Source organism: Raphanus sativus, chromosome 4 (assembly GCF_000801105.2).
Source record: "Raphanus sativus cultivar WK10039 chromosome 4, ASM80110v3, whole genome shotgun sequence".
Taxonomy (NCBI): Eukaryota; Viridiplantae; Streptophyta; class Magnoliopsida; order Brassicales; family Brassicaceae; genus Raphanus; species Raphanus sativus.
This window is the reverse complement of record NC_079514.1, coordinates 16,908,106-16,923,794: the sequence shown is the minus strand read 5'-3', so window position 1 is coordinate 16,923,794 and position 15,689 is coordinate 16,908,106. Positions and strand designations below refer to the sequence as shown.

At 36.2% G+C, this 15,689-nt stretch overlaps 1 protein-coding gene, 1 long non-coding RNA gene and 1 pseudogene across 3 annotated transcripts; 2 read left to right on the top strand and 1 right to left on the bottom strand.

The window, feature by feature from the left end:
* Positions 1-2,269: 2,269 nt before the first annotated feature.
* On the top strand, positions 2,270-2,809 carry LOC108831556 (transcription factor ILR3-like; annotated as a pseudogene).
* A 3,439-nt stretch (positions 2,810-6,248) lies between these two features.
* Positions 6,249-11,234, bottom strand: LOC108854168 (uncharacterized). Of its 2 annotated transcripts, none has more exons than XR_008944562.1 (3): positions 10,915-11,234; positions 10,166-10,804; positions 6,249-6,292 (listed from the first exon to the last, which is right to left on the bottom strand). It is a non-coding gene; the product is annotated as an uncharacterized LOC108854168 (long non-coding RNA). The 2 variants fall into 2 exon arrangements; XR_008944561.1 differs by lacking the exon at positions 6,249-6,292 and adding an exon at positions 9,381-9,954 and having other exon boundaries at positions 10,915-11,233.
* Positions 6,325-7,123, top strand: LOC108854167 (abscisic acid receptor PYL11-like). Its single transcript, XM_018627677.2, has one exon. It carries the CDS (start codon positions 6,446-6,448, stop codon positions 6,929-6,931), a length of 486 nt encoding a protein of 161 aa, XP_018483179.2. The 5' UTR covers positions 6,325-6,445; the 3' UTR covers positions 6,932-7,123.
* Positions 11,235-15,689: the final 4,455 nt, after the last annotated feature.

Here is a 15,689-nt window from a genome sequence, read left to right as displayed (position 1 = left end):
CTAGATAAGATATATTTATCTTTGTGAATAAATAAGTTCACATTCCTTTTCATTACGAATATCCACCGTAGCCTAGCGGCTAGCCCTTTACTCTTACACTCGTATCGCACAATAAGTGACCAAGATCAAATAGTATGTCGTGTTGCTTTGAGTAGATGATTCTCTTTGTTCTTCTTGCTTGTGTACATACGAACAAGTCATTTATACTTGTTTCTTGTCTCCTCTTATATTTAGCATGAAAAATATTAACATATTGTTTTTATGTGTGTGTTTTAGTTGAAATGTGAAAGATGTGGAGAGGTTACTCAGAAAAAAACATGTGTTACTTTAATTGAGACTTTTACATCTCTTGGAGGGAGGGGTACTTCTCATCTTGTTCAGAAGGTAATCATTGATCTTCACTCTTTCTTCATCTCTTTTATAATTTGAATGTTTGACAACATTTTCTTTATACTTTTGGCTTGAAATTGACTTCGTGAGTTATTATAGTGTAAGTTCTGTTCAAGGTAAGGGAATGTCACAATGCTTCCAGGAAAAGGTCGACATTTAACTCTGGAAGATTATGAGGCTGGAGAGAATGATCCTCCTATGGTGTTTGACTGTCGAGGCTATGAACCCATCGATTTCGGGTTTGGTGGATTTTGGAAAGATGAAGTTGTAACAATCACAGTGGTGTTGACAAAGAACTCTAAGCATTGTTTCTCATGAGTTGAGTTTTTTTTGTCTGGCCTATACATGAATCTGGAACCAAGTTTGATGAGATTGATTTGTCAAGCGGGGAGTAGTTAACAGAGTATGATGAGAAGAGCGAGTGCCCTGTTATGATATCAAACTTCCGAGCAAGCTTCACCGTCACCAAGTAAACTCATTTTATTCTTTTGGAAACCCATCCTGAAAAGTTCCAAAAGCTATCCTATATAACATATGTGTTTTATAATGATACCACATTTAACATTTTCTTGACATAATTATTGAAAATGCTTCAAGCTATCCTATTTTAATGTTCTATTTTTGATATGTGCTCTATGTTTTGTAGACAATGAACTATATTTGGTGATTTCTATAGCCAATGAATTTTCTTATAGAATTTGATTATGTTTTTTTTTTTGGAAGATTAAGTCTCAACTTAGGATAGCCATCCTGAACAAAGATTGTCTAACATTCCTTACACGCTTTTGATTCTCTTCGAAAACAGACTTATGCAAGAAAACACACACTTTTTTTTGGAAACCCATCATGAAAGTGCCAAAAGCTATCATATACCACGTTTAACACTTTCTTGATAGAATTATTGAAAATGCTTCAAGCTATCCTATTTTATTATTCTCTGTTTGATATATGTTCTCTATTTTGTAGACAATAAATTCTATTTGATGATTTCTGTAGCCAATGAATTTTCTTATAGATTTTGATTATGTTTTTTTTTTGTTTTGGAAGATTAAGTTCCAATTTAGGATAGCCATCCTGAACAAGGATTGTCTAACATTTCTTACACGCTTTTGATTCTTTTCGAAAACAGACTTATGCAAGAAAACACATTTTTTTTTTTTGGAAACTCATCCTGAAAGTGCCAAAGCTATCATATACCACATTTAACACTTTCTTGATCGAATTATTGAAAATGCTTCAAGCTATCCTATTTTAATGTTCTTTGTTTGATATGTGTTCTCTATTTTGTAGACAATGAACTATATTTGATGGTTTCTATAGCAAATAAATTTTCTTATAGATTTTGATTATGTTTTTTTTTGAAGATTAAGTTCTAATTTAGGATAGCCATCCATAACAAGGATTGTCTAACATTCCTTACACGCTTTTGATTCTCTTCGAAAACAGACTTATGTAAGAAAACACACTCATTTTAGTTTTCTGGAAACCCATCCTAAAAGTGCCAGAAGCTATCCTATATAACATATGTGTTTTATAATGATACCACATTTAACACTTTCTTGATCGAATTATTGAAAATGCTTCAAGCTATCATATTTTAATGTTCTCTGTTTGATATGTGTTCTCTATTTTAGCCATTTTAGCCAAATCTTCTTTCAGCTTATTTGCATCCATTCCAGAAGCAACCTCACATAGAATGAAATTCGAATGGCTCGGGTAAGGATTCGAGAAAGGAACCTCTTTCAACAGCTCAAAAAGCCTCTCTTTTTCCCATACCAAAGCGTCTCTCACATCTTCCAAGTACTTCCCGTTTGAAAGTGCTGTTAAAGCAACTACTAATAAATCTTTTTAGGAATTGAAATTTATCACCTACGTTAAAATGAATAACATATTTATGGAATTGAGTGCAATTTTGGAGCCTGGACATCCTCCTAAAACAGACAAGGCTGCAATCTTGTTTGATGCTGTCGCATGGTGACACATCTACGCTGCGAGGCACAGAAGCTGAAGGACTCCAATTCAAATCTTCAAGACAAAATCAAAGACTTAAAGGTGAAGTTCTTTCAATTTGCAGTCCTCCTTTCTCCATATAAAAATCATTGGATAATTACTAGTGTCCTTGTGATATCTTGATCAGACTGAGAAGAAAGAGCTGCGAGAAGAGAAGCATAGACTAAAGACAGAGAAAGAGAAGCTGGAGCAACAGCTGAAAGCCATGAATGCTCCTCCTCAACCAAGCTTTTTCCCAGCCCCACCACCTATGATGCCAACTGCTTTAGCTTCTTCTCCGCAAGGCCAAGATCCTGGAAACAAGATGGTGCCAGTCATCAGTTACCCTGGAGTTGCCATGTGGCAGTTCATGCCTCCTGCCTCAGTCGATACTTCTCAGGATAATGTCCTTTGTCCACCTGTTGCTTAAACTGGGGAGAAAAACAAACCTCAAGAAGAAAAGAAAAGTCCTTTTGTTCTGGTATCCTCTTCTTCCAGCTTTCTTTAGTCTTATCGTTGCTTTTGTTTTATCAATATTTATATAACTGTTATCTGTTGAACAATGTTATGACATTGTAAACTCTAATTGCTTGACTCAATGTTTATCTATTCACATGTAAATCTAAGCAGAGTTTGGCAGATCGTCTCTCATATAATGATTTATCTTTAAAAAAAAATCATCAACGTGTATGTGAGTGAGAGAAAGATACAAAGAAGATGGGATTAGATCTTCGTCTTGGATCAGTGCAGGGTATAGTGGGAGGAAATGAGTGTTGGATACTGATTGAAAATCCTCAGATATCTGCTGCTCGATGTCTGTGCACTCGGTTAAGAGAATTGTCATTGAATCGAACAAGATCTTCAAACAGAGGAACCTAGCATCACTGTCTTTGTTCCCGACGAAAATTGCAGCCAGAGATGGGAGAATCTCACCGGAGACTGTGGTGGTTCTGAGTGATCTATGTCGTCTTCGGAGATTACGTTCGTTGCCGGAGATTTCATTTGTCGTGAAAGAGATTGTAGGAAACGGCCGAGAGAGAAGGAAGTCTAATTTTTTTTGTTAGCTTTATTATTAAGTGAGGATAGTAAGGACATTTTGCATTGTTATAGGAGAAAGCTTGAGAGATAAATAGAGAGAAAAAGCTTGTTCCGGCCGGTGGAGGGGCTCCTATAGCCACCGCCGGTCCGGCCATTACGTTCTAAAAGAGAGAGAGAGGTAGCTTTTGTCTTGGTAGTTTTTTTTCCGGGAGGGGGAGGCTTAGAGAGCTTCGCCAACGCCGGTTCTGGTCTCCGGGAGATGGAGGTTTCGTTAGCTTTGCCTCGACGGCTTCTGTGGTCTTCGATTTTGAAGACGTCTTTTGGTTCTTGTGGCTCTGTGGAAGTCGGGTTTGTTCGGTTCGGAGTCTCCGGGAAAGGGAGGCGGTGGTTCCTAGGTTTGTCGTGACTTGGAGGAAGTAGTCGGATGAGATCTCGCGGCGGTTGATGATGATCTCCGACGGTTGCGTAGATTGGTTTGTTTGGAGTAGCTTTGGGGTTTCAAGAAAGAGGGATGAGACCTCGATCTATTTGGATCGATCAATGCTATCCTCGGGAAGAAGAAGCTATGGTTGTGAAGTGTGAAAATGGCATAGGTGTACGTGCGCAGATGACCGGTGAGTCGCTACCTCTGCAATGGTGCTAGTCTTCCCCGGCGGAGGCTCGCTCGGTGGTGGCGAGTTAGATCAGTCTCGGGACTCGTGTCGTAAACGAGTTTCGACTGTCGGTGACCCGAGTTGGTTAAATGGGCCGTAGGTCTTGCTCTTTTGTTGTAACCCATGTGTGTGCGTGGGCTTTTCTGTTTGGTTTTGCTGTAAATGGACTTGTCCCTGGATTGTTTTTTGGGCTTTTATATAATTTTAATTTGGGAAAAAAAAAGTAAAGATATTTTGCACATTAATGAATGTCATTTCTGTGACTTTCTCTTTTTCATGCTATTTTAGAAACAAAAACTTCAAAAGTGCTATTATGGAGAATCGTTCTTTGAAGTTCGAGAAAACATTTATAAAACTGAATTGAAAAAAATATTTATAAGACTGAATTGAAAAATATTGAAATAAAGGTGTCAATTTTTTTTTGCTATGTTAAATAAACATTTAATGCAATAATTTTCTTAAATATTAAATACTATCCAAAATGCTTGAATCTTAGATAGAATTCTTCGATGCATTGAAGGATGCCTTGTCCAAAGTTCATTTTACTTCACACTGGAGTTCATGGGCGGAGATAGAGTGTAGCACGTGGGGTCAAGTGACCTCACTAAAATTGGGGAAAATTTATTTTTAGTGTATTTTTCTAATATTATTATAATATTTTGTTAAAATATAGCATTTGACCCTGTTAATTTATGTATCAATTTTCAAATGTCCCCATTAATTTTGTAAAAATAATATTTCTATAACAATATATACATATTAAATTTAAATATTAAAGTTATATATTATGACCCTAGTAAAAAATATTTCTGGTTTCGCCACCGCTGAAATTCCTACCTCAAAGGAGGAAGTAACCTTTTAAAGACAAAAAGTATTGACCCTTGGCATAAAAACAATGACTGAAAACATCTACAACATCCCATCGTGCCATTATCAAACTAAGGCTTGACAAAAGTTGTATCATCTGCCTAAAAGACCAATATAGAGAATGGGCTGAAATTGAAAGAAAAGAAACACAAATACTATTTCCAAAACATCTTTATACCACATCAAACCCCACAGACTTAGGGGGTGATGCAATATTGGGCTTAAATGGAACTTAATTTTACGCCATTGGGCCTACATCATACTTTCCGTTTGAAATTAGGTTATCTCCTTCTCATGCATCTCCCTGTTTTTACATTTTTAGTTGTTCTTTTTTTTTGGTAAACTACATCTGTTTTTTATCATATTGTACAATCCCAATGTGTGAATAATAAGTGTGCATCGTATAAAAGAAATCGACTACGTGGATTCATTATTTGCCACTACCTTCACCACATTCATGTCATAACCTTCCAAATTTGACCGCAACATATTTCATTACAGTGACGTAACAAAGCAAAGTTGTTCATTACTATTCTGTAAAATAACTATAAAAGTAATCATTACGATTATTTATAGTTAATGACTGTTATAATCCGCAACACAGCTTTTATGGTTGGTAGTAATTGTTAGCATTTTGAAATAATCATATAAAAATATTATAAATCATTTTAAACCATTCTAAACATTTTAAAAACTGAAAACTGATTCTACCTACCATTTCCAGTTGTAGGCGATTGCGGGAACGTAAATATTTTTCTTTAAAAAATGTTAAAAAATAAAAATAAACTAAAAATATTTAATAAAAAATTAAATTGAAATAACAGAAATTGTAATACATATTATATTTTAGTTTATATTATAAGAATTTAAAACAAAATTTCTTTCTCTAATTTTTTAGAAGTAAATAGTATGATTTTATAAATATAATTGTTATATTTATTATGATATTACGAGTTTGAATAACATATAAAATGTAAATGTTGTTAATTTATTATTTAATATCTATTGTATTTGGTAGTTAATCAATCATAAAAATTCCTTAAATGCATAAATTTCTAATTGTTATACTAATTATACAAATTTCTAGAAAATAATAAAAACTTAAATCATCCCCATATGCAAACTCCTGTGACCGCTTACACCAGTCAGACCCATAATCATCATAATTAACCAGTAATGTTTAAAGTATTTTGTTTTTAGTAGAATAGGTTACAACGTAATGTTTTACTTTCATATCTACATAACTCAAGGAAAGACAACAAAAACATAATATATCTTTTAGTCGGCCTTGTTCTCGTTCAAAAAAAAAAAAGTCGGCCTTGTTCTATAGATATTTCTCATCTTTTCTTGTCGACCTACAAGATATATCTCTTATAAATTCTCAAACTTGTCGCTTCATAACGAAGATACAAAGATATTATTATTATTTTCTTATTCGAGACCCTATACGAACAACGGTCGATAAGAGGGCAAAATCGTTAAAAAAAAAGAAAAAAACAAACAAACAAATGAAAACATCTCAACATCATCGCTGCGGTTCGACACTCGTACAAACCATCGATGCTCCATTGCCTCTGGTGTGGTCAATACTACGTCGTTTTGACTGCCCACAAGCCTATAAACGATTCGTTAAGACGTGCGATCTAAGGTCCGGCGATGGAGGAGAAGGTTCCGTCCGTGACGTGACGATGGTTTCCGGTCTTCCGGCGGGTTATAGCATAGAGAGGTTAGATGAGCTAGACGATGAGTCTCACGTATTGGCGATTAGCATTATTGGCGGTGACCACCGTCTTGTTAATTATCGGTCTAAAACGACTGCGTTTGTGACAGCAGAGGAGGAAGAGAAGACGGTGGTGGTGGAGAGTTATGTGGTGGATGTGCCGAAAGGAAACAGTGTGGAGGAAACAACGTTGTTCGCTGATACCATCGCTGGGTTTAATCTTAAGTCATTGGCTAAGCTCTCGGAGAATATGGTGTCCAACCGAAAATTGTAACTTTTAGATTTTGAACCGTTAGATTATCGTTCTAAAGTTGTAAGAACTGAAACCCTTATTTAGTGAGGGTTTAGAACTTTATATAGCATTAGCCATATCCGAGGGAGAATAACGTAGGTACTTTTGTATAATTAAGTACATGTGTTTTGTGAAATAATTGAAAAGAAAAAAGAAAGAGACAATTACATGTGATGGGTACGAGTAAGTTTTTTATTTTATAATGCTCACGTTGAATGAAAGAAAGGGGCCAGCCTGAAAATAAAATTTGGAACTAATGGTGTGATGAACTTTAAAATAAATTCCACACATTTTTAGGGAATTATCATGTGTTGTTTAATACCTTCTGTATATGTTTTAAAACTTAGATGCATACTTAAGTGAATTAAACTTGGCATCTAGTATGCGTGGCTGCAGCTTGGGGATATCTCGTTTTCTTCCTTCTGTTGGAAACTGAAGGAGCTCATGAAGTGGGATTTGATGCAACTAGACAGAAGTAACTTCTCTAATATCCAACACTGAGTGGCAGCAGTCTTGGTATCTCTTCAACAAGACCGGACTCAAGCTTTGAATATCCCTACTGAGGCTAACTTCTTACTGGAAAACGAATGCTATGAAAAATGAGTGGCTCAGACTCGATTGGGATTTAACACGATCCGGTCATTCCTGTTATCTTCAGGTTTCCTGCTTCAATATCCTCTGTTAATGAGCAACCATGTGATAAGCCATTTCTCCAGCATTCTGTCTCTGATCCTCAATCTATGGAACTTATTCCTACTCATGAAGAGATAACAAAAAAAAATTTAGGCTCAATCCTAATAGCTCCAAGGCCGGACGATCTCACTTCTGGATTCTTTAAATCAGCTTGGGATTTCTTGGAACATGAATTCTTAATGGCCGTCTCACAATTCCTTGCTTCTGGTTTTCTGTCAGTCTCAGTTAATGCAACTATTCTGACATTGATTCCTAAATTCCTAGGTGCTTTAGCCATCTCTGATTATAAGCCTATCTCTTGCCTAAATATAGTCTATAAACTCATATATAAGCTACTGGTGCGTAGATTGAAACCAATTCTAACTGATTTTGTCATGTCAAATCAAACTGCTTTCATTCATGATAGACTCTTATTCTGGAAAATACAGTTTTGGCATCAGAAATCATGAATAGTTATCATAGAAATGATAGAGAAAAGAAGATAACTTTAAAAATTGACATAGTTAGGGCATTTGACACTGTTAATTGTAGTTTCCTACTTAACTGCTTAAAAGGACTTGGTTTATCTCCCAAACTGATAAGATGGATTGAAGCGTGTGTCTGTACCCCTTCTTTCATGATTGGTTATAATGGAATGGTTCATGGTTTTGATAAATGACTATGGTTAGATAGATTAGGATATTTTACAATTAGAGCTTGATAGTTTTCTATTTAATAATTGGTTTTAAGTTTTCCAATTTATGTTAAGGTTTTCTATATTCTAAAAGTTATATCCCTATATAAGGATTTCTTATTATTAATAATAGACAAGCTTCCAAGAATTAACTTAATCTCTAAGAAAGATTAGGTTAAGAGGAAGTAAGTTTTTTGGTTCATATCAATTTGGTATCAGAGCCGAACGATTCGATGGGAGACAAGAATTACTGGAAATCGTTATCTGTGAGTTATAACAGCATGAAAGCACAACTTGGTGAGATAAAGGAGATTGTAAAGAGCATTCAAGCAACGTTGAAAGAGCTAGAGAGGAAGAAAAAAGAAGAAGCCATGTTAGAGATGGAAACTTTCGCTGCTGTGCATGAGGAAGCACCCGTGCAAACCAACGCAACAGTAGAGAAAGTTCATGAGAAGAATATGGAGGAACCTCGAAAGGATTATGTGACGATCACTCTGAAATCAGACATGCCGTTGAAGGTAATTTCAGAACAAGAAAACCCTAACCATAAGGAAAATAATGACATGGTTGGGAGAGGCATACATGAAGTTATGAAGTTCTACAAAGAAAAAGAGGTTAGTATAACTTGTGGGAAGATACATGAAAGCTGTCATATGCATATGAAGAGTTGGAGCTTGAGGGCAAGCTCCGAGTCGAAGAGGGATGTAATGATAAATGACTATGGTTAGATAGATTAGGATATTTTACAATTAGAGTTTGATAGTTTTCTATTTAATAATTGGTTTTAAGTTTTCCAATTTATGTTAAGGTGTTCTATATTCTAAAAGTTCCCTATATAAGGATTTCTTATTATTAATAATAGACAAGCTTCCAAGAATTAACTTAATCTCTAAGAAAGATTAGGTTAAGAGGAAGTAAGCTTTTTGGTTCATATCAGGTTTCTTCAAAGGCAAAAGGGGTTCAAGGCAGGGAGATCCCTTATCCCCATACCTCTTTGTGCTGGTTATGAATTATTGAATTGCCTCTCGGTTCTCCTGAACAAAATTGCTGACTGGTCGATTTGAGTATCATCCAAAGTGTGCCAAGACTAAATTTACACATCTGAGCTTGGATGACCTCCTCATTTTCACTAGTGGGAGTCTTTCGGTTCAGGGAGTCTTAATGGTGTTCTGTAATTTGAGCTCCTCTTTGGTGTCTCCATTAGCATTAACAAGATTGTATTCTTTGCTTCTGGTATGAATGCATCAGAAATTGATTCCATCTCAGTCTCCACTGGTCTATCTCTTGGTTCACTGCCAATAAGGTATTTGGGAGTGCCTCTTTGTACTAAAAATTATACATGGCTAACTGTGTGAACCGCGTATCCATCAAGTAAAGAGTAAAATATTGACTTGAAGTGCTAGATCTCTTTCTTGGCTGGTAGACTCGTCCTCCTAAACTCGGTAATCGCGGGCATAACTAATTTCTGGTCATCAATATGTCTTCTCCCAAAGAAGAAATGTATTTCGACAATTAATTCGCTTTGCGGAGCCTTTCTTTGGAAGGAAACACTGGAGGGACATCATACAGCTCTAGCATCATGGGAAACAGTTACTAAACCTTAATCAGAAGGAAGATTGGGAGTTAGGAACCTATTAGTCTGGAAAAAATCTTGTGTTATTAGAGCTGATCTGGTTATTATTCTTCCGCTATAGCTCTATTTCGGTTGCTTGGTTCATTGAGGAAGTGTTACAAGGAAGCCTAAGTAACTTCTGGATTTTTGAAAAAAAAGAGGCAATATTCTTGGTTCCTAACAAGATCCTAAGCCTAAAGACAGAAGTATTCTCTATGCTTATGGGAAACGGACAAACATGTTGTTTAGGTTGCATAATTGGTCGCCAATGGGTGATCTTCGGTCATTCCTCTCTGACGCATCTGCAAGAATGGGATTTCATCCACAGCAACTTTGTCTGCTCTTTTCTTCAATAGCGGCTGGTCCCTCCGGCCAGCCAGATCAGAAACTCAGGTTTCACTTCAGGCGTACCTTACCACGATCATCCTCAGCAAAGAACCAGATCAATATGAATTGGAGATCAATGGTAAAAGAATTACAAAACTCAGAACATGGATGATTTATCATACCTTGCTTGCGGAATCAGCAAGTGTCCTCTAGAAGAAAACTATTTGGAATTCAATTGGTATTCCGAGTCAGAGCTTTATGTGTTGGCTTTTCATGCTGAATCACTGCCCAACTAGAGATCATTTACTCTCTTGGAGCCTTACAACCAATCCAAAGTGTCTGCTCTATAACGCCTCCACTGAAAGTCAGACCATCTTTACTTTGATTTCTCTTTTTCCTTGGATTTTTGGCGATTGGTTGCAGGTAGATGCCGGATTAATCCTACAAGAGACTGGGACGTCACTATTATTGCTATCTAACAGTCAGATGCCTATTCATCATCGGAAAATTGTTATCCTTGCTTGGCAATGTACAATCTACCTCTTCTGGTCTGAACGAAACAATAAATTTCATCGAAATCATTACAAGACTATCCAGCAGTTACTCAAGCTTCTTGACTTAACAGTCAGAAACTGTATCTCTTCAATTCGACTAACAAACCTGTTGCAGCCTCTGCGATGTTTGGTTTCTGGCTCTCTAGACCCCAACCCTAACTCATCACGCTATGTATCATAACGGAAGGAATGAATGGATGACCAAATCACAGTATTTGCTACTTCACCATCATACTACTCTTCGATGTCTATTTCGTCTGAGACAAACATAAGGCTCCTTGTCTCCTCTGTCTTTAAGATTTGCTAGATAATTTCATGGGTTTACCTCACCTATTTGGATCAATCATATATTATTGGGGGTTTTAGGCTGATCTTTTTCTAATTTCCCAATGTAATTGCCTTTAGGCTAGAAATGTTTTTATTTAATTAGAAAGTCAATTCTCAAAGAAAAAAAAAGATACTTGGCATCTAGTCGACAGACGACAATCAACGGTTACTGTTTAGATTTTAGAAGGACAAATGTGTTATAAACTAAAGAGAATGTGGAGAGTGATTTGTGAGAAAGTTGTGTGTATTTCTCATTAGCCAACACCACAATATATAGTGGTTTGATACAAGGGTTTACAAATGCTTTACAAGGAATAAAATCTACACATTGATTACATTGACTACATTGATGTCATAGAGAAGACTTGGTCATGGTGATAACTCCAAGGTTGACTGAGTCTTCTGATCTCGGTCCGGTTTGTAGATGAACCGATGTAGACCGGATGTAAACCTCCTTGCACTTCTTCTGGTATATGTTGGACTTGTATAGTACTTGGTTAAGTACTTGGTTATGGTCCATCCACACAATAGATTTTATAACACTCCCCCTTGGATGCCATAACCATATGAGTTCATAATATGCTTAATGTTGCCTCATTAAAACCTTACTAGGAAAACCCATTGGGATAAAACCATAGTTAAGGAAAAAGAGTACAACACATACTACTCCCCTGATTTGAACATCACTTGCTGAATAGATGTTCATGGATTCTTTACTTGAACAATCTTGTATTGTTCGGACATATCATGTCTCTTAGAATCCTGATGGTACTTTAGAAAATGTACCACTTTGATATCGACCACTTTAGTACTTTAGATAAAATGTACTATTTTATACTCTGGTCGTTTTGATTATGGTCCTTGACCAAATCACTCTTATATGCCTTTCCATAATATTGGCTGGCTAGTACTTTAGATTCTTTGTATAATATGGATCATCATTATATCAAGTATGAGCTACTTAGCTCTCTAGGACTTATGGATATGCCTTAGCTTTATGAGTATAATATTATTTGCCATAAACAACTTTAAACATAGGTCATGTCGGTTAGATCATGATCCTTATTTACATATGTCCATAGATGATCTATGATTGATCTGAGACATTGTCAATCTTAGTGTGCCGGCAATTCGTACACATATATATATATGGACGATTGGACTGATCTAGGCCGGACACGGTCATGACATAGAATTGATCTAATTGATCCTCAAATTTATGTCTAATGACATCCATGATCTACAGCTTTATCATGGACCAAATCTTATAATATGGTCGGACCCGTTGGGTCGCATATGGACGCATAATGCGGTCCTACACCTTTTTGTTCAAAGATGAACTTTGATCTTATAGCTTATCTTTATGATAGCTTATTCATTCATACCACAGCTTGGTTGGTTCATGCTGAGAATTTTGACCAACCATAAGTATTACCAAAAATTGGCTAATTTGTGGTGATGGTCTATAACCTTTCTAAGGTTTGATGAATAACCATTTAACCTATCTTAGGCTGGTAAATATATCACAAGAAATTTAAAAATTCCTCTATGGACTGATTTGAATTGTTCTTATAGAACCTTTTCATTTGCTTACATGTAGCAATTTAATTCAGTCCATGGACAGCTTTAGGAAAATGATGTTCATGAGAACTTCTTTTCTCATCTTATGATTCTGAGCTCAGTATATTTTGGTAAACCTTTTAGGTACCAATAATATTATCATCATCCAGTGAGTCATATATAACATACTACATCTTTTTGAATTTCTTCCAGACATTATATGTAGTGACATATGTAGTATTATCCACCACTTTGGATTATATAGACCTCCCTTGGTCTGTCTCACGATTTTATCCTTCTTTCAGGATTTATCTATTCACTGGGCATCATATGGCGTTTACATATTCATGGCCAATTCAATACGCCTTTATCTGTCACTTTTAGAAACCCCACGTTTCTTTCTTTATTCATTATTATGAGTACTCTTGCGTGGGTTCATGATCCTCGATTCATTATTCATGTGCTACATATTCGCGCTTTTCTTATGAATGTATTGTGTCGACACATTTATATATATATGGTTTCCTTCCAGACATCAAATAATTCATTGAGATCTCATCATTATCAATGCCTTCAGTACCATGAGGCCCGGCGTCCCGAACCCCAAGTGTTGATACTGACGGCATAGCCATTTCGGCTTGTCTGGAAAGTCTATGACCTCGGTTTCTTTTTGCACCTTTCTTTAATTTCCGAGGTTCCTTTTGGAACATATATTCGGTCTTATATTAGACTCTGTAGCAACTTGGTTGTGTCTTTAAGACAATCAAACCGTGTGGTGCTAAGCTGGGATGACATAGTCATTCTTTCTCGGGTCAATGTGTCTGGCATTTTATTTTGCTATCATTGTAGCATATGGACGTCTATAAATCTTTCTAGTCCGAGGATCTTTGCCAAGACAATGATGGTTGATACCATTCTTTACCAGCTTACTACTTCTCCTTTCAAATGTTGGATATTGGGATTCATAAACTCTATGTATCTTGTTCCTTGGCCTATGATTAAATCACCCATTTTTGGCTCAAGGTTTCTTTTAAATTTATGGAGAAAGTATATTCATAATATATATCCAACATTATTCCCAATCCTCCTTATGAGATTCTAAGATCATATGATCTTTAGATGGCACATATATTTGTGGTGGATTCATTCATAATAATCTTAATTCATAATATCTTAATATGATATATGTCTGGACTCATGACCCGTATTAGTCTGAAGTGGGAATATTTATTATCACTTATATGGCCTGATATAATATCAATGGCCTGATGCAAGTTAATCTTTTATAACTCATGATGTCCCCAAGCATATGGACTTTAGATTTTGAACCTTATAGGTAATGGTCATAATATCATAAATTCAACCAATATGTAATATGGTTGTGGACCATGTTTCACGGATTTTAGTATGGTCATGTATCATGGGATTTGTCCTCACTCCCCCTCTGAACATACTCTAATTTGTGGTGTTTGGGACATATAATTCCCTTGTGCATAGATATAAATTGCACAAACGTGAGATCTTATGGGATAGCTTTGTGCCTTTTTAAATCTTTGCATCATAATTCAGATGGCTAAGTATGGTAATGCCATCTAAGTGATAATTTTCGTGGGTCAATCAAACATGATTATGATTGCCCTGGCTATTTGCCTAATATCATATTGATCTCTAGATCAAATAGATAATGTAGTCTCGACCATTTAGGCGATTTTATTTAGGTAATCTTATTCGCTTTTGCCCATTGTTGGAAACCATATTTTTCTTCTTAATTCAATGGGTCTTATAGGGTGAATTATAAATGCTTTAGCAATACCTTGGTCGGACCATTTTTCCTTTCTTTCAAGGAATGTCCAGTTGAGTTCAAGAGTATATTATGCATCATAATAGAGCCTGGATGGCCGAGCATCGTGCCATATGTTAAAGGCTTCTCTGAACTCTCTGGAAAGTGATTTGGAGTATTAACCCACAATCATATTTCTTGGCTTAATGAAGGCCTATAGATATACTAGGTATAGTCTCTAGGACTTCCCTTTGCCTTGGGCATTTCATAAATCATAAGGAATTCTTTCTTTCTTTGCCCATAGTTTCAATATGTAGACCATTCATATGAATGTCTTTGAAACTTTGATAAATTTTACTTTGATTTATGTGGAATGTTATGCATCAGAGATTTTTAGATGCGTGCCTTTAGGGCATCATGAGGTTGGACTAGCCATGACCTTGAATAAAATATTTTTTTTTGTCTCATAATGTAATGTGGCTTGGTCCACAATAGAGAACAAAGACAAAGTAAAATGATGTCAAAATCAATTGGCCTCTTTAAGGCAATATGAAGTCTTCGTATTCAAGCTGATCATCATTCTTATGGTCGAATTATTCGCACCATCTAGATGGACCCAATGGGCCATAGGGTTCTATCCCTTTATGCTCTCCTGGTAGAGTTCAATAAGGTGTTTGAGAGTTTTACATCGGTTGGCCCAATGATTATTCATCCCACACTGATGGCAAACAGATTTGGTCGAGGCCTGGGTTTTTTAAAATCGGACTTATTCCCACAGACTTATACCCACGGCTAGGTTGATAACCTTGGCCTCGGCCTCGACTAATGATGTAGGTGATATCCACGCACACCCTTGTCATCTTTCATGGGCTTTCGCATGGCCATGGTTTGACTCTTTCATATGGCTCTGTGGCCGTATGTGCCTTAGGCAATGCCTTAAAATCCAGGAGGCCTCATCTCACTATTCCTCATGAGTACTCATTATTTTGCTTAGCAAGCAACAAACAAGAGATTAAATTGCAAATGTGGGAGGAACCCTTTTCTCGGTATATATTGCTGAAGCAAAACATTGCTTGTGGAATGTAGAGAATTCTTCTCTAACATGTCAGCATATGTGATAGTCTCTCCACACAGTTTCAACTATGAGACTATCATGAATAGAGCGAGTTATACTCATCCACAGACTTATAGTCTTGGGTCTTTAGGTCCCTCAA

Excerpts from the sequence above, each read along its gene's own strand:
- LOC108854167 (XM_018627677.2), top strand. The coding sequence starts at position 6,446 with ATGAAAACATCTCAACATCATCGCTGCGGTTCGACACTCGTACAAACC.